The sequence below is a fragment of the Scomber scombrus genome, chromosome 14 (genome assembly GCF_963691925.1).
Source record: "Scomber scombrus chromosome 14, fScoSco1.1, whole genome shotgun sequence".
NCBI lineage: Eukaryota > Metazoa > Chordata > Actinopteri > Scombriformes > Scombridae > Scomber > Scomber scombrus.
In genome coordinates this window covers 1,808,865-1,833,645 of record NC_084983.1, presented here as the reverse complement: position 1 = coordinate 1,833,645, position 24,781 = coordinate 1,808,865, and the positions used below count along the sequence as shown (strand labels likewise).

At 37.6% G+C, this 24,781-nt stretch overlaps 2 protein-coding genes and 2 non-coding genes across 7 annotated transcripts; all 4 read right to left on the bottom strand.

Annotated features, from left to right (window-relative positions):
* Nucleotides 1-887: 887 nt before the first annotated feature.
* Nucleotides 888-5,935, bottom strand: LOC133993892 (heat shock cognate 70 kDa protein). The gene is made up of 9 exons (XM_062433017.1): nucleotides 5,852-5,935; nucleotides 4,003-4,212; nucleotides 3,386-3,591; nucleotides 3,147-3,299; nucleotides 2,481-3,036; nucleotides 2,195-2,397; nucleotides 1,801-1,999; nucleotides 1,472-1,704; nucleotides 888-1,340 (listed from the first exon to the last, which is right to left on the bottom strand). The coding sequence occupies exons 2-9, from the start codon at nucleotides 4,205-4,207 to the stop codon at nucleotides 1,140-1,142; spliced, it is 1,956 nt and encodes a 651-aa protein (XP_062289001.1). The 5' UTR covers nucleotides 4,208-4,212; nucleotides 5,852-5,935; the 3' UTR covers nucleotides 888-1,139.
* On the bottom strand, nucleotides 2,065-2,157 carry LOC133994630 (small nucleolar RNA SNORD14). Its single transcript, XR_009927126.1, has one exon. It is a non-coding gene; the product is annotated as a small nucleolar RNA SNORD14 (small nucleolar RNA).
* On the bottom strand, nucleotides 3,665-3,756 carry LOC133994629 (small nucleolar RNA SNORD14). The gene has a single exon (XR_009927125.1). It is a non-coding gene; the product is annotated as a small nucleolar RNA SNORD14 (small nucleolar RNA).
* Nucleotides 5,936-9,461: 3,526 nt separating the features above from the next.
* LOC133993893 (cytotoxic and regulatory T-cell molecule) lies at nucleotides 9,462-15,915 on the bottom strand. Of its 4 annotated transcripts, none has more exons than XM_062433018.1 (11): nucleotides 15,853-15,915; nucleotides 14,192-14,338; nucleotides 13,919-14,071; nucleotides 13,632-13,751; nucleotides 12,805-12,954; nucleotides 12,113-12,319; nucleotides 11,367-11,444; nucleotides 11,117-11,179; nucleotides 10,848-10,997; nucleotides 10,483-10,584; nucleotides 9,462-9,838 (listed from the first exon to the last, which is right to left on the bottom strand). In XM_062433018.1, the coding sequence occupies exons 1-11, from the start codon at nucleotides 15,896-15,898 to the stop codon at nucleotides 9,663-9,665; spliced, it is 1,392 nt and encodes a 463-aa protein (XP_062289002.1). In that variant the 5' UTR covers nucleotides 15,899-15,915; the 3' UTR covers nucleotides 9,462-9,662. The 4 variants fall into 4 exon arrangements, with proteins under 4 accessions (XP_062289002.1, XP_062289004.1, XP_062289003.1 ...); XM_062433020.1 differs by having other exon boundaries at nucleotides 10,483-10,569; XM_062433019.1 differs by having other exon boundaries at nucleotides 14,198-14,338.
* Nucleotides 15,916-24,781: the final 8,866 nt, after the last annotated feature.

Genomic DNA, 24,781 nt, shown 5'->3' with positions numbered 1-24,781 from the left:
GGCGACGCACACATGCTGCCTTCATGGGTCCTCATATAAGCTCCGACTTTCAACTACTGAGATCGCAGCAGACATTTTGTTTCAACGTGCAGAAAAACAATCAGTGAAAGGTTTGGACACGCTTGAGAAAGTGTAAAAACTATCGACTGGTCCTGTAGGCGAATCTAAAATATAATGGCTCAGCGGGATTGTTCTAGCAATCACACACTACCAGAAACAAGGACCTGGAAATTAAACACCCAAATGCGACAGGGCCATCATATGACTTCCCTTATTAAATGTATTCCTGTTGATGTAACACCTATTGTGCGCAAACATCCCAGTCAATCGGAGACCACCTACACTACTCCATACAATAGAGAGCAGTTCAGGAAGTCCTTTGATCTCTAGTCATCGGACTTCACAATATCACAAGATAGTGACGGGGCACTACAACAATATGAACTATTTTTCGTCATCACAATTCTTACTTATTTAAGGTTTATTATATTTGTTCTTATATGTATACATTAATTTCCCCAATGGTAATGAATGGTGTGCATATATATATATATATATATATAATCTCTAAATACTAGTCTACTAGACACACCTGACAGTTCATTTCCCCCAATTGTAGTACTGTCTTTGAGTTACATTGTCATTAACTCCTATCATTTAGTTTAAACTCTTTTCTATAATACAGGCTTATACATTGTTTCTCCTTCCTGGAGATTCCTCCAGGAGAAGCATTCAAAACAGTTTCATGAACAAGTTAAAATTTTACTAAAGCCAATAAGCTAGAGCATGACATCCACAACATAAAACTTGATCTGATTTCACAGCTACTGGGGTGACCATTTTCAGATTGAGGTGGAGTTCCACAGAGCAAAAAATAAGACTTGTCAGAGGGTCACAAGATTTTTTATTGTCAAGTAAGTGACATCTCAGTATACAAAATACTTTAACATAAGTCACAGCTCAGTTGTGCCAACTACCGAGGTTGTTCCCAGTTGTGTCGCAAACAATGCAATATAAGTGATCCCTGAACCCAGTTTTTATTTTAAATTACGCTCTTTAGCTTGTTGTCACTTGTGCTATAAGAGGGTTTCTTTCTTGGAAAACATCTCTTGGAAGTAGCGGCTGAGAAGATGGAATGTTTAGTCGACCTCCTCGATGGTAGGGCCGGAGGATCCACCGCCACCGGGAGCTGCACCGCCAGCGCCGGGGAAGCCGCCGGGCATGCCCTCAGGCATACCTCCAGGCATGCCACCAGCACTCTGGTACAGCTTTGTGATGATGGGGTTGCACACCTTCTCAAGCTCCTTCTGTTGATGCTCATATTCATCCCTCTCAGCAGTCTGCAAAACATAGATTATAGTGTTCAGAAAAGCTTGTGAATGTGACCTACAAAGGTTGTAGAATGCTTTGAAGAATATGCTAATCATGCTTATCTCAATCGATAAACTGCCTTCATAGAATCAATTCTTACCTGGTTCTTGTCGAGCCAGCTGATAACCTCGTTGCACTTGTCCAAAATCTTCTGCTTGTCGTCGTCACTGATTTTGCCAGCGAGCTTCTCGTCCTCCACTGTGGACTTCATGTTGAAAGCATAAGACTCCAGGCCGTTCTTAGTAGACACTTTGTCACGCTGGACGTCATCCTCTGCCTTGTACTTCTCGGCTTCCTGAACCATGCGTTCAATATCCTCCTTGCTGAGACGACCTATCATAAAAACGACGAAACTAGTATTTAGTCATCTGTTTCAATAAAACTGTTGCTGTGTTTGAGTTGGGCAGCATTTTTTATTCATTTTCATACCCTTGTCATTGGTGATGGTGATCTTGTTCTCCTTGCCAGTGCTCTTGTCAACAGCAGAGACATTCATGATACCGTTGGCATCGATATCAAATGTGACCTCAATCTGGGGAACGCCACGAGGAGCAGGAGGGATGCCTGTCAGCTCGAACTTTCCCAGCAGGTTGTTGTCCTTTGTCATGGCACGCTCACCTTCATAAACCTGTTGGAAGAAAGTAGTGTTAGAACATTTTTGCACTGTGCATCTACAGGTCTGCTAACTTGATATCGCTCAGACATCCAAGGAAGGTCAGGGCCATCTTTGGTCTTGCGACCTCTGGTGGAAACTACGAATGGCTGGAATAAACTTCATCACTGCGAAACAATAGGAGGTGGGTATAAATGATGTTGCACGTACCTGGATAAGCACACCAGGCTGGTTGTCAGAGTAGGTGGTGAAGGTCTGGGTCTGCTTGGTAGGAATGGTGGTGTTACGCTTGATCAGGACAGTCATGACACCTCCAGCTGTCTCGATACCCAGGGACAGAGGGGTGACATCCAGAAGCAGCAAGTCCTGGACATTCTCAGACTTGTCACCAGAGAGGATGGCAGCCTGCACAGCTGTAAATACAAGCAACTGGTTAGACCGACTGTTTTCATTATTAAGAAATTAATTGATGTGTGCATCTTTTTAAGACACCTACCAGCTCCGTAGGCGACAGCCTCATCGGGGTTGATGCTCTTGTTGAGCTCCTTGCCGTTGAAGAAGTCCTGCAGCAGCTTCTGGATCTTTGGGATACGGGTGGAGCCACCGACCAAGACGATGTCATGGATCTGCCCTTTGTCCATCTTGGCATCACGGAGTGACTTCTCTACTGGGTCGAGGGTGCCACGGAAGAGGTCAGCGTTGAGCTCCTCAAAGCGAGCCCTGGTGATGGAGGTGTAGAAGTCAACTCCCTCATACAGAGAGTCGATTTCGATGCTGGCCTGGGTGCTGGAAGACAGCGTGCGCTTTGCCCTCTCACAGGCGGTGCGCAGACGACGGACAGCTCTCTTGTTGTCGCTGATGTCCTTCTTGTACTTGCGCTTGAACTCTGCGATGAAGTGGTTGACCATGCGGTTGTCGAAATCTTCTCCACCAAGATGAGTATCACCAGCAGTGGACTTGACCTCAAAGATACCATCCTCAATGGTCAAAATGGACACATCGAAGGTGCCACCACCCAGATCAAAGATCAGCACGTTCCTCTCAGCTCCAACCTGTTATGTTACAGACATTTTTGTTAGACATTTAAAACGGCATATAATTTACTATGAGTTTAATCATACTTTGGACTTTATTCAAGTATAATTGGAATTGTTTTACGTACCTTCTTGTCCAACCCATAGGCAATGGCAGCAGCAGTTGGCTCATTGATGATACGCAGGACATTGAGGCCAGAGATGGTTCCAGCATCCTTAGTGGCCTGGCGCTGAGAGTCGTTGAAGTAGGCGGGTACAGTAATTACAGCGTTGTTGACAGTCTGTAAGAAAGAACAAGTCAAACATTAGCATCCATTCACCTCAAAAGCTCACTTCATGTTTAGAGTGTTGTCATGAAAGACCTTACTTTTCCGAGGTAGGCTTCAGCAATCTCCTTCATCTTGGTCAGCACCATGGACGAGACTTCCTCTGGGTAGAAGGATTTGGACTCGCCCTTGTACTCAACTTGAAGCTTGGGGCGGGTGTTGTCGTTGATGACGTTGAATGGCCAGTGCTTCATGTCGGACTGCACAACTGCGTCGTCAAACCTGCGGCCAATCAATCGCTTGGCATCTGCAAGAGACATGGTTTTATTTTTTAATCAATTGTAACCGGCTCCATTTTGGGTTTTCATTAAGAAAAAAAATCACTCAGACATCCAAGGAAGGTTTGAGCCATCTTTGGTCTTTCGACCTCTGGTGGAAACTACGAATGGCAGGAAAATCGTCATCACAGTGATGTGTGCAGGGTCTCTTGGGACCATTTAATTATGGTTGCTTGTCTTTCATTCTAGCCACAAGTTCAAAAGGACTGCTAGACCTTAATGTTTGACAACGGTGCCAGACAATTTATAAAAAGCCTGTCTGGCTGCACTTTGAGGTGCTTGATTGTGATAAACTCAGTAAAAACATCTTCAATTTCCCAGTTAGTGTGACAAGAATGATAAGACCACAGCATAACCATTGCTCTAAGCTGAAAACCTACCGAAAACTGTGTTGCAGGGGTTCATGGCGACCTGGTTCTTGGCTGCGTCTCCGATCAGCCTCTCAGAATCTGTGAAGGCCACATAGCTGGGTGTGGTCCTGTTGCCCTGGTCGTTGGCAATAATTTCAACTTTGCCATGCTGGAACACACCAACACAGGAGTAGGTGGTCCCGAGATCAATACCAACTGCTGGTCCCTTTGACATGTTTCCTGGAGAGAGAAAAAACAAGGGGGGGGGGTGTTAGTTACTTTTGTTTAAAGCTTGTGCCAGTCAGATACTTAAATTATATTTTAGTCCAAGAACCACGGTTCAGCAATATAAACTCATTCACTAAACTCAATTACAATTATTATGCTGTTTCATTATTTTAAGCCATTTCACCTCAGAATTGTCACCTAATAAAAAGGCAGCAGCAGCAGTACTGAGGAGCATTATCACTAACCGTCTCCAGATCTTATCAAGCTTTATTGTATTTAAGAAATATTCACATCCATTATTTAAGTAAAAGCTCCCATACAGCAATACTCCATAACAAGAAACGCCCTGCACTTGAGTAAAAGTAAATTTCCATGAAAAGGAAAGTGAAAGTTTAGCTCCTACTGATATGGGATGTCTAATTGCACCCACATGATCTCTGGACAGAGATCACATTTACACACTTGTTTTTCAATTTTTCAAATTTGCCCTGGTTGTGACCATTATCAGGAGGAATCCCTAACCATATGAAAATGTTAATACATTTGTAGTTTATGTAGTTTTCTTGTTTTGCCCAGTAAATGTGTACATTTAGAAAAGTATTGTTTTTTATGTCTGCATCTGCCAATGTGCAATAAGGATATGGCATCATTAATATATTATTCATATTTTAATTCCACTACAGGACAGGCTGGATGTCTGCAGTTAAGAGGGAAAAGGTGCAGCATATACCAGAATCGGCAATCAGCCAAAATGAGGATATCTCAGCATAGTGGCAGAGGTCCAGTATCCTGCATTGCTACTAATTAATCTATGGAACCACCATGTAGCATTTTTCATATGTTACAAATCCATTTTATTTTGTTATCCAATTCAAAGCTGTATTTCTTTAACATATATATTTGTCTCAGAGGAGTGATTCTCCCCTTTTATCCTTGTTTTTCCTCCATTAAAAGGGTTTTTTTGAGAATAGATTTTACTCATTTGAATCCAGGGTGTAAGGACACAGGACGTTCAGTTACAGTACAAACTGCCCCCTCAGGCTAATTTGTGACATTGGGTTCAACAAATATTGACTTCAATCTTGGGCAGTTGAAGGTATGGGCTGACCATGTGACCATGAGGCGGCAACTTTACCACAATACTGCAGTTAGTCATTAAATCGACTACGGTAACTTCTTTTTTTTACCATACAAGCGCTAAAACCTTTCAAACTAGCCTAAAACTGCTCAATCATACAGCAGTTGAGCACAAGGCAGGCAGCTGAGCAGCAGTGACTAATACAGCAGCATACCGCATGGCGACAAGACAGCTCTTGTTCTGAAGACCGGAAGTCCGTTTCACAATAAAAGCAGAACATTCTGGAACATTCCCCTCCCCCACCCACACCACTCTGCTAGCTTAGTGGCTAACGTTAGCTAATGCGGCCACTCGGTTGGTGATTACAGCCCAGTTACAAACCAACAGATATTCACATTCAGCACCATCAATGTAAAATCAATTATATGTTTTGACGTCGTTTGCGAATCAAGACAATAAGCGAGTAAAAATACTGCCGGCTTTTATCGCTATTGAAACAAACCAGGAGGATGTGGAGAATTTTATATTTTCAAATAAATCTCTTTGTTTGTGATCCGATGAAGAATAACTTACCGAATTGATGATTGAACCGAGGATGACTTGAGGTGTCGGCAGAGATGACCTTGCCGGTGTGAGAAGGGAAAGGAAGACGGACCGTTGACGGAACTTTATATATAACCGGCAAAACAGCCAATCAGACCTCGAGTCTTTGACGTAACCTCAGCCGTCTGCCAATGACGGTTAGTATCTCTGATGACGCTTACAGCCGTCAACCCTACTTCCTTTTCCGTTATCTGTATTTCATAATGTCTTTGAATGGCCGCATGGCTTAGACGTTAGCTTTGTCTGGCGATAGAAGCTGTACTCCTTAGCTCTATTCAATATCACGCGTATAGTTTGACAGTTGAATGAGTTTATGTTTGTATTACACTGACCTTACGAAAGGAAGCTATATCATTGTTCCAGTATGGATATAAAGTATATAACAGAGCTATGCTATTGAATTACTGAACACATGTAGTGGTTACAAAGACTGAAGCACAATTCCCTCGTTCCTCTTGTTCTATACTGTAGTTCCTCTTGTTCTATACTGTAGTTCCCCTTGTTTTATACTGTAGTTCATGTTGTTCTATACTGTATTTCCTCTTGTTCTATACTGTAGTACTAGTTCCCCTTGTTTTATACTGTAGTTCCTCTTGTTCTATACTGTAGTTCACGGTGTTCTATACTGTAGTTCTTCTTGTTTTATACTGTAGTTCCCCTGGTTTTATACTGTAGTTCCTCTTGTTCTATACTGTAGTTCATGTTGTTCTGTACTGTAGTTCCACTTGTTCTATACTGTAGTTCCTCTTGTAGTTCCCCTTGTTCTATACTGTGGTTCCTCTTGTTCTATACTGTAGTTCATGTTGTTCTATACTGTAGTTCCCCTTGTCTATACTGTAGTTCATGTTGTTCTATACTGTAGTTCATGTTGTTCTATACTGTAGTTCCCCTTGTCTATACTGTAGTTCCTCTTGTAGTTCCCCTTGTTCTATACTGTAGTTCATGTTGTTCTATACTGTAGTTCCCCTTGTTCTATACTGTAGTTCATGTTGTTCTATACTGTAGTTCCCCTTGTTCTATACTGTAGTTCATGTTGTTCTATACTGTAGTTCCTCTTGTTTTATACTGTAGTTCATGTTGTTCTATATGGTAGTTCCTCTTGTTTTATACTGTAGTTCATGTTGTTCTATGCTGTAGTTCCTCTTGTTTTATACTGTAGTTCCTCTTGTTTTATACTGTAGTTCATGTTGTTCTACATGGTAGTTCCTCTTGTTTTATACTGTAGTTCCTCTTGTTTTATACTGTAGTTCCTCTTGTTTTATACTGTAGTTCATGTTGTTCTACATGGTAGTTCCTCTTGTTTTATACTGTAGTTCATCTTGTTCTATACTGTAGTCCATGTTGTTCTATAGACTACTGTAGTTCCTGTTGTTCTATACTGTAGTTCATGTTCTATACTGTAATTCATGTTGTTCTATACTGTAGTTCCTCTTGTTCTATACTGTAGTTCATGTTGTTCCACACTGTAGTTCCTCTTGTTCTATACTGTAGTTCATGTTGTTCTATACTGTAGTTCCTCTTTTTATATACTGTAGTTTTCAACACCTTTGCTCCCAATCTGGGTCAAGTAATTTAAATTGGTGACTGTCTATCTAAAGTGACAGTATTTGTAACCAAAAGGCTATAGCCTAATGGTGCAGCTTGAGACTATATTATAGTTCATCACCATGTATATTTATTCAGTCCATGTTCTCCATTAGCTAATTGTGTAAACCATTAACCCACTAGCATTCTTTAGCTCACCATTTTGACCTAGCTAGCTTGCTATCAAGGGTTCATGCACCTTCAATGCATTTCAAGTGTTAGAGGTTTGTACTCATGGATTTATTATTAGTGTAGATTAGGGTAATGGTGGACACTTTTTGCAATTCTGACTTGTTTGCCATATTTAAATATGAATCCAACACCTTATATCATTATGAAATCCTTGACATGTTTCCTTGTTTAATCAGAAGACAGATTTTAGATATTGTACTGAAAAGGAAAATGGCCCATATATGTTCCTTGTGTCAAAGCGTTTCAGAATTTGTATAATTTGTAATCTGGGACACTATTTTTTAGGCATAGAAATACTTTGATTTATGGGTCAATGACGTATAAGGATTTGCAACAACTCAATTTTAGAATAATAAAAACAAGCATATCTAATGCAGTAGTTCAAACATTCAGAATGTTGTGTACCTGAAGATCCATATTATAAATTTGAAATTAAGTGATTTTAGTGGGGGGTTTTCAAGATTAATTGGCACTGGCCTTTAAAAAAGTAATGTGGTGCGACCATGATTCACCTTATACAAAGAAGCCTTATCTGCCAACATTTTCTGATTTTGAACTTTCTGTGGTATGTTGTTGTTTTTTTGCTTTCTCATCAGAAAAGGTTAAAAAACTAGTAGCCTGTATGTTCACATGTGTAATGTTACACAATATAACTTACACAGTTTGAATATACTAGTTAGCTTTAAAATAACTGAATAGAAAAAGTGATAAATGCACTGGAGTCTAGTTGTCCCACATTACCTTAATCCACCCTATAAGATCCTATATAGTAGTACATGTGTGTACTATACAGTCAGCCCATTGTAGCCGGTAGCTTACTGGTTATTGCAACAATACATTCACTAACCATCTGCATCATATCTATTCTAATACTAATATACTAATACTATATGTTGTTTTTCTCTTCAAAGGATGGGCTCACTGTTTTTTTAAGTTTGTCCAATATAAATAGTGAAAGAGGTTTTCCTCTCTGTAATCATTCCTCCTGTTCATACTGACAATTAAAAGATCTCCTTCAAATGTGCTTTCAATGGAAGTGATGGAGGAAAAAAATCCACATTGTGTCCACACAGTCATTTCAAAGTAAATGTTAAGCTTCTATTCAGCTTCATCAGTGTGAGTTAGTCATATCAAGTGATATCTGACACATTTACAGTCTTTTTTAGCATCAAATTCCCTCTTACTGTTTCCCTGTTGAGCTGTGGTGGAAGTATAGTAACAAAAAGACTTTGCTACTAAAAAAAACTGTAACGTTGAAACATAGAAGATGAAGATTTGACTCATTTGGACGCTGAAGCTTCATATTAGCTTCAGATCAACTTTTAAATACATTTTTACACAGAAGGACTCTGGATTTAGTCCTCCATCACTTCCATTATAAATGCAAGGGATCTTGTAGTGGTCAGTATGAACAGGAGGAATAGCAAGAAAATTATATTTCAGTGTCTATGTAGGCATGTGGTCGCTGTGTTAAGACAAACTTCAAACATTTTGAACCTAACCTTTTTTAAATCAATTAATAATTTATATCTTTTCAAATTAGTTGAGCTAACTCCACAATCCTTTCACATACCTCCTGCATAAGTTCCCCTTGGAGTACTAGTGTCTTGGTTTGGAATTACTGTTGTAGGCATGATACTTGACATTTGACATTACGTATGATGATTACACAGTGGCACAGGGCACAAAAGATACAGATAATATTCACAAACATAACTAATACTTTCCTTAAATCATTATTCATCCACATTCAAACAAAGAATGCTGTTATTTTCTTGAAAAACATAATTTATTGCTACTTGCATACACACATTTTTTACAGTATTCACAGTATTTATACAATACAGTACTACAGTTACAGTTAAGCAATATGCTAACACATTTTTTTCCATGTAAATGTACATTCTATGTCATAAGTGCAATAAAACAACCTAATCAGCATATTCTGAGAGCAAGATAATGTTGCAAATGGTGTTGCTGACATTAGAGAATCTGTATGGGACTTCTACAGTTCTGTCTCCTTGATGTTACTTATGGTTGGAGTTTGTGCCTGGGTTTGAGGCTGAAAAGTTTGCCCTATATTTGTCCTCTCTGCTGCCGTCATCGCTCCTGTATTTATCACTGAAGTTATCCCTTTTGGCTCTTCAGAGACGTACTGTGTGAATGCCCTGTTGGAGAGTCCTGTGTGAGAGAGAACATTTCACAGTCAGTCATTACATTATTAGTCATTAGTTCTGTTTCTGTGGAATAAGAAGTGTGTCACAAGAGTCTGTGCTTGAACTGCATACAATTCTGTCATACTGATGTTGCAGTGAAATCAAAGAGGACATTTTTTAAGAAATTGATTTAGTAGGCTTCGAATGAACTTTTTAATATAGTTCAAAGTTTGAATCTATAAAATACTATTGAGACAATTCAATTACTGACAAGTGTTGAATTAAACTAAAAATTAAAAAGAATTTCTGATCATTTTTTCCTTGTTTGACAAATGGAAGGCAGCCACCTCTTCCCAATAATGCTATCAATCAATACTATCCACATAGGTGTTACTGAGCTTTCTTCCCTTCCTAAAGCTAGTTAAGCCTAAAGCCTAAAGTTAAATTCAATAATAATTGCATTCAATTTTAGACCATGACTCAACATTTTTCAATGTGTTCCTGAAAACTACACCCATGTCAATTTGTAAATGATCTATGTTTTAATTAACAAAGCGTGTCATGAGAGAAAGAGGAAATCAAATCTCTGCTGCTGCTCATATTTTTCAGTGCACTTCCTCATTTCTTTTGGTTAGAAGCCATGAAAGAAGTGCTGAATCATCTACATACCTCTCCACCTCTGTCCTTGGGAGTTCTTCTCTTCGTGGCTTGATTTTGATTTGTTGCTGTCCTCTGAAGGAACAGAGTCTTCATTCTCTGTAACAATAAACACTGTCATATGTTTTGTTTAAAACTTACATATCAAAAAGTAAGTACTTGACTTTTTGTGTTGTAACTACAGCCCACAATTAGATAGGCATGCTATACAGCAGACATAAGTAGGACGATATTTCTGGACACACATCAAGCAGAAGCCTGAATGAAACCAGCACAAAGGAGTTGCTTCATACATTTATGGCCACTGACTGAAGTTCAAAATAACAACAGCTGCAGCCTTGATGCTATTAGATGCTCTGAAGTACTAATGTTCTTACCTCTCTTCCAGGTGATGTGTGCTCTTCTTAACTTGATGCCAAAAAAAATGACCACAATCAGCAGAGCGAAGATCAGGCATGTCACCAGGAAGACCAGTAATGAGGAGTTTCCTTTATTAGCTGTCTGCTTCTCTCGGTCGTTAGAGCCCACTGGAAAGAGACAGAATGGTGGCGGTTAATTCAACTTTCAGAGACAAAACAGTTACCTCACTATCATTTTCAAACCAGAGTCTCATATGCAGACACTGATGTGTTAACTGTGTATTTACCTGTTTTATTTCCCTCTGTATCATTATAGAATGGGGTCTCCTCTGTTGTCTCATATGTCCAACCTTTAAGGAATTATGGAGAAGAAAGATACATTAATTAAAAGAATCAAGTAAGCTGCTGCGACTCCAGTCAACCTTGTTTTCTGAATGAAATACTCAGTTGTAGTTACTCAGAATCGCCACTAGATGGCAACATACAGACAACAATTATTTTGCACATGAGGATAAGATATAGTGCAGTGTACTGTACCTGTTGTGCTTGTTGCATTACTGCTACTTTCATTTCCAGTCTTTGTTGTGTTAGAAAATACAGAAGTTCTTGAGACCTCTACAATAAATAAAGACATTGTGATTAATACAATAATAGAAAACAGTGTGATTTTTTATGTCAAAACTGATTTATCCATATTGATTTTGTTTAAGAAATTCTTGTTTAGTGTTTAAAGTTAAGAACCTTTGGATTCAAATATTTAAGAAAGTCTTTATTTAAGCTAGAGTGTCAGATCTTTGAAGATGCTCTTTATGTCAGAACTGCACTTCCCCCACATGGAGTATCAATGTGCCATCTTGAGAATTTATGAATACATTTAACCTAGCTGAGTTTCATACTGCGCTGTGAGATTTCCGTCACAGGAAACAGATCTAGCGCTACTACAACTACAGTGGTTTGAGCGAGTGATATAAATGTGAAAGGTGAGATATCTGTTGTTTCCATCCCACATACAGTACTGACAGTTTATGTGATATAGTACACAATTAAGTCTCCTTTTGTTGAATTCATTGTAAACATTGTTATATGCAATATGTGGTCTAAATGTTGAGTCTTTTAGGCTTGTCATAATTTACTATTTGAACTTATATGACATTTGTACTGTCATGTGACATTAAAAGAACATTTTTATGCTGTTTCATGGTGACATCTTTGCATCTGATGTGGAATGTTTGGTCATTCAGAACCTGTGCACCATAAATATCTTATAAAGGAAAAACACTCACCACCAGTACTGGTGACATGTGTGGGTTCTGTAACTGTCTCATTGGAAGGAATAGTTGATAACGTTGCAGAACTCTCTGATGAAGGCCCATGCTCATCTCTGGTTGTGAGATATGCTGTTGTTCCCCCATGTGAGATCCAGCGGGTCGTTGTAATTGACCCTTGAGAGTGAGGTGTGGGTGGACTTGTCATGGTCGTGGGCTTTTTTGCTGTGACAGAGAGGGTTTTTTTTACATTATTTTCACATTAACAACCCTAAATTCACAGAAAAACAAAGTGAAAATTCATGCTGACATTTGAACAATTTGCAAATCTCACATCTGTTTTTTTATAACTAGACTAAATGAAACCAGACTATTTACGACACACAAAAAGAGGAAATTGCATAGAGCTGTTTGGTTGGTCAAGTTTCACAGTGTGATGCTTTGGACAGTGTCATGGAGAAATTCATGAGAAAAAACCCAGTGCTTTCCCTGTTCTGTGACGACACAGCTACGCTTTCACTGTTCCTCAAACATCACGCTTTATGCAGAAGTACTTTAAAGTAAACATTTTCTGTTTAATACAAATATATTTTTACCTATTTTTTCTGTTGCTGAATATGTGGTAGGCAGTGTTGATACTATACATACTAAAATATGAGCAGGTATAGCTATGGTAAGTACTCATTTCATAATAAATGAATTATACTCACGTCCAATTTTGACATAGTTCTTCAGAGGTGAGGACAGAGCTGGATGCCGAACAATGCATTTCACGGTGGCTCTGTTCTTCGAAGACACGACATGTAACATATCTATGGTGACATACTTTTTACCTTCATGTACAGTTTGGGGATGATGAGCTGTGGAAAGAGACAGATATCATTAGTTTCCATTTATTACTAGGTGTACCAGCTACCAACTACTAATCTATGAATCTAATCTAAAATTAATAGTTTGACATGTTTGTATAAATGAGCACTGTCTTTAACAGACAGTTGAAAAGGAAATTTAAAGGTTACAGCTGTCAGCAAACCCACCAAATATGGGTTCAATTTACGGTAACTGTGCCAGACAGTGACATCAGGAGAAGATGAGCCCACTCAGTGGTCTCTGATTAAATTTGTCAAACCCACACAAGAGCAGCTGGAATAACCAGTTCAAAGTACTGGGTATTAGAAGAAAAGCCTACCTGCTATTCTGTTCATACATGAGCACAAAACTATTGGGTGAAATGAAATATAAATTGCAGGTTTTGTTTCATATCTCTCATAATGCTGTGCCATGATAAACAGATCACATCAAATAGAGAACAGAGTGTATTCCAGCTCCTGTCATTTGGAAGATTTTTGGCTTAGAGGTTCAGAATAGCAGTGGAAGCAGCTAAAGAAGGCAGGTGATGTGCCTTTGTGTCTTAAATTCATGTTGTGGCTCGCTTTGCTCCACTTCTTAATACAAATGTAGTTTACTATTTATTGTAGGTAGTTACTTTGTTTTGTTTGCTTGTTTGTCTGAGTTCATAACTAATTAACCAACTTACCATGAATTTCAGGCCCGTTATCTATTTGCCAGTAGATCTGGGGAAATTTGCAGCTCTCTTCAGCAGTGCATTTTATGATAACTTTCCCATCATGATTTGATTTTGACATTTTGGGGGACCCTTTAAAAGAATCAACAGCAGAGCAAATGTTATAGCATTATGACATAATCATCCAAACAGCTAAAGTTGTTTTCATGGTGAGTCTTGTTGCTGAATTGCTTTGAAGTCAATTTTATAATCTCACTGTTTGAATGCAGTGCAAATATAGTTAGTTTAATTATACTCACCAAACACTGTCACCTCTACTTTCTTCTCTATTGTTTGGTGGTCGTACTCAAAGCATGTGTAGTTGCCTCCATCTCTGAAGGTGACATCGGAAACACTGATGCTGAATTCAGTCTGGGAAAGTTTGTCGATGCTGTACCGCTTGTCCCTCAAAGCTGGAGATGAGTGAGGGCAAATAAAACAATGAGGTTAAATCTCCCTGATTTAAAAGTCTGAGACTGTGCTGCTGTTATATATTTGATTGTGTGATTAAAACATTAAGATATGACATTCACCTTCACCTTCAATCAGGTTGAAAAACATTATCTCTCCTTCAGGGTTCTTCCATTCCACAGTGTTCTTGTGAGCGTTTCTAATGGGGCAGTTTAAGTGGAGTGTCTGACCTTTTATCACAGTCATACGCTGCCACACCGCAAGTGAACCTGCAATCACATTAAATAGGAACAATGTTTTTGTTGAAAATTCACACTGAGGGCAAAAAGTCATTTCCACACATTTTGATAAATACATGTATTTTTCATATATTGACACCAATTGCAGGAAGCTACCTCACTACTCTTCACAAACACATAAAAAAGTCAAGAGCAATGACAGTATGTCTCCCTCCCTCACACACAGAGCTGTCCAAAGTTAAAACCCTGTTTGACACAATTTGACTCAGCTATTCCTGTTGGTACCCCCGACTCGGGACTGTGTGTGTGCGCGCGTGTGTGTGCGTGTGTGTGTGTGCATGGAGGTGGTGTGTGTGAAAGGGAAAAAAACACACTCTCTTCATTGTACTGCACCTACAAAATAAGCAGCCCCCTCCCCCTCGGTGCACATCTAATGCATTTCTGTTCTGGCAGGATGTAATGTGGTCAGTCCTGTCTTGGTGAAAGAGAAAGTATGGGCGGATGTAAAGGCAAATTATGAATTTGTGGTGGGTTGCTTATGGGGGCTTCAGGTGCTTTTTTTTCCTATGGGGTGAGAATGACGAACTGTTTGGAAATTACATTTGTGGGGGCATATTGCTGCCAGTAGTGAGGACAGTGGGCTTAAAGGAACATAGGTCAACAAGTGGTTTTCACACGAGTGGGTCATTTGCGCAATATGACATTAACATACACATTAACTACAGAACAATATAACCACAGAATTTTTTTTTTTACTAAGCGTCGGCATGATTTTGATCTGTTTTCTGTCTGTCTTCTGTTTTCTCTAGACATTAGTCATACAGTATGACACCCTTTTCATTTTTTAAATGATGACTTATAAAGTACATGTCAGCCCACAGGATATTCTACATGCAATTTATACAGTTTATCATATGCTTCAAATAAAAGCAAAGTCAGTCAAAAGCATACATACTACTGTACAGACACATGATGCATATGTTTGTACATAATGTGCAGTATACAGTATGTTATTTCTACTTGTAATCAAAAAACGACAAAGAAAACAAATGTGATCAAATTCACAGCATGAAGGGAACATACTGTATCTGTGTGTATTAAATATTAGCATTGAAGCACTGTTAATGGGATAATGTGGCAGAATAAAAATGCAAAAGTGTTGAATTTAATATAATAAGATTAAATAAAATATATGAATCCAAATGGGGACACAGTTCATCAAAACCTTAACACACACACACACACACAAAAAATCAAACACACACACAGCTGGTCTCAGCAATGTAATACACAACCTAATGCCTAAAAAACAAACTCAGGAAATCATCTGATTTGTCAGAAGCTTCTAAATTTCCCCAACGAAGCATTCGATTTCAAAACATCACATGCTGCCACAGAAAGACCAATATTATAACGTATGTTAAGAATTCATAATCAAAGCCTGTGTGTTTCTTAATCATATCCAGTGTATCATCTCATTTCAGCATCATCTTCTTGTCATAACAGTGAACCAGTCAACAAGTACAGAAGGGATAGGTACTCACCCTGTATGAATAACACGAAGACGACGAGCTGCAGCTTCAGTTCCATGTTTGTCACTCACTCACAGTCACACAATACTTCAACTCTGCAGCGTTTCCTCATCATGAGCTTTATTTGTACAGTAGAGAGGGACCTTCCGTGACATCACAGCCCTGTGGTTTCCACAGTGTTTTTTGATTCATGGGATTGTCATGTGATTGATACTTAACTCAAAAGTAAGAGAATAGTTATGGACTCCTATAGATTGGTACAGAAGCGTATTGCATTCACTTGAATTTTTTGTTTTATTTTTTAAGCTGTGAGTATATTGTGAAAGTCATAGTTGGTCTCAAGCAGAGGCCTCCCCCGTCATGTAGCCTACTCCTACACTTTCATGTACCACGGAGTCATTGAAATGATCTGCAGCTGGTTTGTAGAGGATTATTTTACTTCAGCTGTTAGAAGTGAGGCTTCATGTTTGTGTTGAGACATGACGAGATTCTGCTGTTATTGATAACAGTGGATGATACTGTGATAAGTATGTTTACACTGAGGAGGATTTAAAATGCATGGGGCTGTATACGGAGGACTCATTCATGGCACCTACAGAAAGATGAATGAGTCTGACCCTCTTAAGGTATGTTCATTCATTGATCTGACGTAGAAGGAGCCACCACAGTCACAAGCACTAACACACATGTTAAGGAGCACACAGGTTGTGATGTGACTTCTTTAAGGGTGCACAAAGACAGATCTCTCCTCATAGCCTTCATGGTAGGATGAAATGACCGCAGCATGTTTTAGCCACAGATAGGGCCTCACTTCTACCAGCTGAAGGTGAATAATGACATCAGATAGAGGGCATGATGTGTGCCCGTCTCCACACACCAGCAGCAAACCATTTCATGACGCTTTGGTGTAAGTGTAGGAGTTCATCACAGAGTCCACCTCTGAGAGCAACTGTGACTGTGACTAAGTTTCATGTTATAATGTCATTACTTTCACGTTGTAACGTGATAAGATGTGTATGTCCTATGCTTTTTTTCTTTTTCTGGCATGACAGTAGGTTAACGTTACTTGCAGGTGGGAGCTTCTCGCAGGATTTTGAAGTATATCGTTAATTCAGTAAAAAATGACTCCGTAAAACAGAAGAAAGAATTACTCAGAAAAACAAGGAAAAGCGTTACTCAGAAAAACAGAAAAAGAAAGATAATTACTTAGAAAAACAGAAAAAGAACAATATTTTTTTTCAAGTGAATGCAGATGCTTCGGTAAATGTCCTATAAACTGTTTCTGAAATTAAAGTATTTTGTGCCAGTATTTATCACCCAACCATCCTTCATAATGATTTAATAAAAACAATTTTATATTAAATTTAAATTGAATTTAATATTAACAAGCTTAATATTCCATATTTTTATTTAGCAATTTTGAAGAAAAAAATCCCCGGAAATACATAAGTGGTATTCCACTCAGAATTGTACTTTTTAGGAGCAAAGCTGTTGTCATTCCAGCTATGCTCTTTCTATCTATCATAGATTAAAAATGTTCTTTATGAGAAAGGTCTGATAAGTGAAAATAAGATAGTAAAATAGGATAATGCTTCAGTACAGATCAGAGAGACTAAAGGTCTCAAATCAGCTCTTTGGTGGGTTTATGGTACAGGTCAACTGAGGTCAACCAATTCTTAATTTTTATAAGAACTATAAGTTTGTCATAGTGGAATTTCAATTCATCAACTTCAGGTTGGGGGGCTGTAATTCTAACCACCAAGCCACCATGTCACAGGTCTCTGGTTTCCTGTGGAGCGATCTGCTCATCAAAACATTACGTGCGTGAGCGGCATTGTGTCAAAGCAGAGAGGTGTGAAGGCAGATATGTAAAGGAACAAACTTCATTCAGACAGTAATGGCTCAAAATTAAAGTGGCGCTCTTAGATTTTTCTCAATGTGAGCTGTAGGATGAATATTCAACATCCATCCATCCGTCAGTTATAGATACTCATCAGAGTCCCGGAGACTATCTCAGCTGATACTGGGCAAAAAAAGGCACGGGTACCTAACACACTAGACATGGAACATTAACACACAAGCACACACACACACACACACGCAAAGTAGAGAACATAAAACAGCGTAAAACAATGAAAATATAGAATAATGATGACCCTGAATAGCATAACAATACTGTACCTCTACTCATTAAAATAAAATAAAAATAACAATCAATTAATTAATTAAAAAAACATGTCCGCACGTTACCCCACCACAATGAATTTATTAGAAGAAATATCTGAAAACTTGGTAGTACGTGGTACAAGTATTCTTGCTGTACTCCTGAAAGGAGACCCAGACATTAATAAATGCTTTCTATGTTGAGATTTGATCTTGTCTTATAAACCACAGCCCACAGTCTACTGATATATTCTAATCTTGCCTTCCCATTAAACATACACTGAACCAAAGAAACCAACATTAAACCAACTTTAATATTTGAAGTATTCACCATGTTTGAAAAAGTGAACATTTGTGGCACTAATTAAAGGAGATTAACGCACAAGGACGCTGAACTGTTCACCTGAAGCTGACTGAAATTACAGTTTCCTCAAACATATCAAAGTGCATCAGATACAGACAAAGACACAGACGCGTCACTGTTGACTCTGTAACGTAAAGTCAATGGAAAATGCTTTTTGACTCATTTGGGTTTTTATCTCTACACACTTGAACACAGACAGATATTCAGACAGGTATCAAAAACATTAATTAGTAACGTACATATTTAACACGTGTGGCCCTACATTTTTCCCAGTCTGTACTTCTTTGAGCTTTTCAAGTTGGACTGGGGGATCAGGCTCTATCATTAACTTCCAGTAATATTTTCTTTGAGGGTTAGTTTCAAGTTGTATTTTGGTTTGGCTATGTAACGTAGAAGACAACCTAGAAAACTACATTTATTATCTGAACTTTGGTATCATCATATTGTATAGTAAGGTTAACACGTGTCTCTCTGTCAGTTAAAATTCAGAGTTTTGTCATCAGATCAAATCATATGTACATGCGTATATTGAAAAAGACTACATATGCAATGCTGTGAATGTAGCAGCACTGTGCAGCAGTAGTTTCATATGTGAAGGTGGGGTCATGTTCACACGTTATGTGACTCACACTTATTATAAGGCCCTACATAATGGATTAACCTGACTAACAGTGGCTAACAAGCTCTTGTTGTATTAAAAGAACGCCAAATGTGACTTACTTACCAGAATTATCAAACGATCAAATTTTATGGAATTCCCCAGATTTAGAGTTCCAGCTCTTTATTTGTGAAGTAAACCTTCACTATTTCTATGCTAATCTTATCATTACATCACATGATGTCGACAATAAAAGCACATGGTCAATAATGATTTTGTGACTATATGATGATGATGTTTGTTTATATTGGTCAAACTGTGCCTAATGATCAGTGCTGGAGAAACATGTTAGAACTTAACACTGTAACATGTTCATTTGACAGTTCAAATAATCTGTTATTAAGTTACATTTTTAAATAAGCAATCTGTTACTGTTAAGGTATTGAAGCAAGCTTGGGGTTTGCTGTGGTAGGAACTTAAGCAGAAAGACGATGTCAGAAGCAGGCAGAGACGTTTCACTGCAGATATTTAGAAAAGAAGGTGAATTTGACTTATTACGTTTTATTGCTTTAAATAATACATTTAAGTAAAATGGATTAAGGAAAGTTGTAAAGCCTCAAATTCTATTTGGTATTTCATTCCAAGTAATATCTTTAGAAAACTGGTTAGTCTTTTTTTCTACTTACTTGTAAGTTTAACACTACCATCTTGCCTATACAATTATTTAAATGTTATCAACAGGACCTCCAAGCTTAGAAATGATGTTACATAAATAACTTTTTCCCACACAAAACGATTAAATAGAATAACAGAGACATTGGGTTGATAAAGGTATTATGTATGCCAGTGGTTTATTGTTTAGTTATGATAAGAAGATCATTTAGATTATGTAATCAAAGCTCCTTCCTAATGGCCTTATTACATCTAATGAAAAGTCCTCCTCACTTTCAAGCAGTACTGAGGATAGATGGTAAATAATAAGGATAGATGATAAATGATAAGGACAGACGATAAATGATGAGGATAGATGATAAATGATGAGGATAGATGATAAATAATGAGGATAGATGATAAATGAAAAGGACAGATGATAAATGATAAGGATAGATGATAAATAATAAGGATAGATGATACATGATAAGGATAGATGATAAATGATGAAGACAGATGATAAATGATGAGAATAGATGATACATGATAAGGATAGATGATAAATGATGAGGATAGATGATAAATGATGAGGATAGATGATAAATGATAAGGACAGATGATAAGTGATGAAGAAAGATTATAAATGATGAGGATAGATGATAAATGATAAGGATAGATGATAAATGATAAGGACAGATTATACATGATAAGGATAGATGATAAATGATGAGGATAGGCGACAAATGATGAGGATAGATGACAAATGATGAGGATAGATGATAAATGATGAGGATAGATGACAAATGATGAGGATAGATGATAAATGATGAGGATAGATGATAAATGATAAGGATAGATGATAAATGATGAAGACAGATGATAAATGATGAGGATAGATGATAAATGATAAGGATAGATGATAAATGATGAAGACAGATGATAAATGATGAGGATAGATGATAAATGATAAGGATAGATGACATATGATGAGGATAGATGACAAATGATGAGGATAGATGACATATGATGAGTATAGATGATAAATGATGAGGACAGATGGTAAATGATGAGGATAGATGATAAGTGATGAAGAAAGATGATACATGATAAGGACAGATGATAAATGATAAGGATAGATGATAAATGATGAGGATAGATGATAAATGATGAGGATAGATGATAAGTGATGAAGAAAGATTATAAATGATGAGGATAGATGATAAATGATAAGGATAGATGATAAATGATAAGGACAGATTATACATGATAAGGCTAGATGATAAATGATGAGGATAGGCGACAAATGATGAGGATAGATGACAAATGATGAGGATAGATGATAAATGATGAGGATAGATGACAAATGATGAGGATAGATGATAAATGATGAGGATAGATGATAAATGATAAGGATAGATGATAAATGATGAAGACAGATGATAAATGATGAGGATAGATGATAAATGATAAGGATAGATGATAAATGATGAAGACAGATGATAAATGATGAGGATAGATGATAAATGATAAGGATAGATGACATATGATGAGGATAGATGACAAATGATGAGGATAGATGACATATGATGAGTATAGATGATAAATGATGAGGACAGATGGTAAATGATGAGGATAGATGATAAGTGATGAAGAAAGATGATACATGATAAGGACAGATGATAAATGATAAGGATAGATGATAAATGATGAGGATAGATGATAAATGATGAGGATAGATGATAAGTGATGAAGAAAGATTATAAATGATGAGGATAGATGATAAATGATAAGGATAGATGATAAATGATAAGGACAGATTATACATGATAAGGATAGATGATAAATGATGAGGATAGGCGACAAATGATGAGGATAGATGACAAATGATGAGGATAGATGATAAATGATGAGGATAGATGACAAATGATGAGGATAGATGATAAATGATGAGGATAGATGATAAATGATAAGGATAGATGATAAATGATGAAGACAGATGATAAATGATGAGGATAGATGATAAATGATAAGGATAGATGATAAATGATGAAGACAGATGATAAATGATGAGGATAAATGATAAATGATAAGGATAGATGACATATGATGAGGATAGATGACAAATGATGAGGATAGATGACATATGATGAGTATAGATGATAAATGATGAGGACAGATGGTAAATGATGAGGATAGATGATAAGTGATGAAGAAAGATGATACATGATAAGGACAGATGATAAATGATAAGGATAGATGATAAATGATGAGGATAGATGATAAATGATGAGGATAGATGATAAGTGATGAAGAAAGATTATAAATGATGAGGATAGATTATCAATGATAAGGATAGATGATAAATGATGAGGATAGATGATAAATGATGAGGATAGATGATAAGTGATGAAGAAAGATTATAAATGATGAGGATAGATTATAAATGATAAGGATAGATGATAAATGATAAGGACAGATTATACATGATAAGGATAGATGATAAATGATGAGGATAGATGACAAATGATGGGGATAGATGACAAATGATGAGGATAGATGATAAATGATGAAGACAGATGATAAATGATGAGGATAGATGATAAATGATGAGGATAGATGATAAATGATGAAGACAGATGATAAATGATGAGGATAGATGATAAATGATGAGGATAGATGACATATGATGAGGATAGATGACAAATGATGAGGATAGATGACATATGATGAGGATAGATGACATATGATGAGGATAGATGATAAATGATGAGGACAGATGGTAAATGATGAGGATAGATGACAAATGATGAGGATAGATGACATATGATGAGGATAGATGATAAATGATGAGGACAGATGGTAAATGATGAGGATAGATGATAAGTGATGAAGAAAGATGATAAATGATAAGGATATATGATAAATGATAAGGATAGATGATAAATGATGAGGATAGATGATAAATGGTAAGGACACATGATAAATGATGAAGATAGATGATAAGTGATGAAGAAAGATGATAAATGATAAGGATAAGGATTTATTCCTTATTGTTTTAATTGGCTTAATCAGTGGTACAGTGGTGCAGCGGTTAGTACTGTTGCCTCACAGCAAGAGGGTTCTGGACTCGACCTATCAGCCAGCTAAGGCCTTTCTGTGTGGAGTTTGGGTTCTCTCTGGGTACTACTTCCTCCCACAGACCAAAGCATGCAGGTTAGGTTAACTGGTGACTCTTAATTGTCTGTAGGTGTGAATGGTTGCCTGTCTCTATATATGTTTACCATATGATTGACTGGCAATCTGTCCAGGGTGTACCCCGCCTCTCACCCAATGTCAGTAAAGATTGGCTCTACCTTTCCACATGACCCTCTAGTTTAGAGGATAAACTGTAAAGAAATGGATGGATGGATTGATGGATGTTTTGTTGGATGTCCAGTTCTCTATATGTATGGTCAATTTTACATATAAAATGCAAAGTTAAATGTTTCCCCCAATGTCACTGGATTTGTATGTGAATTTCAAGAATGTGTTAAGACTCTCAAACAAGTCATTAAACTGTCAAACTGTATGAGAATACCCTGTTATTTAAAAAAAAATTGATTTATCCCAAGATCATTTCTTTTTTAACTGTTCTTTCTAATTATGTATGCACTTATAAATAATTTTTTTTACATTCCTTACCATATTTGGAATACATATCTGTCAGTGTTTATTGGTCACAATGACAGAAATGAAAAGGTGGAAGTAGTCAACACATCTTCAACACTGCAGCGCCCTCTAGTAACCACACTGGCCTGACTGCACTGAACTTGACTGATGGTACTAAACTTAATACATTCTTTCACAACAGCAAACTGTGAACTGTTGAAACAACGAGGAGGCCAGTTACATTATTAATGTGTATTAATTAACATGTGTGATGATTTAAAACACAATGTAACCTAAATTTATGGATTAAAAACACAAAGCCTCACAGCACAGAAACATCCACCCACCTGTCCTCAGACAGCCTTACTGTATTTTCTGTTGTAACCCTGCTCTATGGCGGGTATACTGTACTGTAGCCTCCTATTGGAAGCGTTTTCATTCTGCAGTTGTGTCAGTGCGCGTATGTAGGTCAGCTAGTGAGATGGTAGAAAGGACAGCCTTTATACGGACAAATGTTGGTGTTATTTCGGCATGGAAACACAAAAGGCGTTTTTCATTTTTGGTGACACTAAAGTAACCTAATGAGTTACTATTCTCAGTATTTAATGCTGTAACATAACAAGTTACTTTTTAAAAATATTTATTTTGGGCTTTTTTTTGCCTTTATTTTTACAGTAACCGACAGAGATACCGACAGGAAACAGGGAGAGAGAGAGAGAGAGAGAGAGAGAGAGAGAGAGAGAGAGAGAGAGAGAGAGAGAGAGAGGGGGGGGGGGGAATGACCTGCAGCATAGGTCCCTGGCTGGATTCAAACCAGGGACTTTTTAATGTCAGTAATGTTGTAATGTAACAAGTTACTTTAAAAAATAACGTTACCTAACACTAGTAATGATAATGTTCACATTGAGTTTACCAGTCCTGGTACTCTGCATCACTGTTTAATATACAGTCAATTTGATAAGAAGCAAACCTGTTTTTATCTCTAATTAATGAGTCAAGCAAAAATCAACCTCCACTTCTTATCTAAACTCCACCTGTACACCGACAAAAGCCCTCGAAGTTTCTTTGGCTATTTCCGACTCTTATCTCTTTTATTCTGAGAGTTGTTGTTGTTACAACACTTATCAAGTTTTGACCAATCAGAGGAGCCCCGGTCCAGAATGTGCTGGAAACTCACTGCTGTTCTGCCAGCTGATTGGCTCATATGTCAGTGAGAGGCTTAAACGGAAGCAGTGCAGCCAGCATCATCCGCCTGTATTTCTATGTTAGAGGAGAGAGTCATCCTGCAGCAGCCCCGTAGGCCACAGCATCATCTCCAGGTAAGATGAGGATATTTATCAAATGTCTTATAGCCTACATTGTTGCCAGTTAAGTCTTCCATGTGCAGCCATATTGCAAAACACTGGACACATTTTATGTCTGTCTGTGGTACCAAATAGTACGTTTATGGTGATGGTAGTGATGTTTTTACTTCCATAGTATTACTACAGTATTTCCTATGGTCTGTATTTATTAGT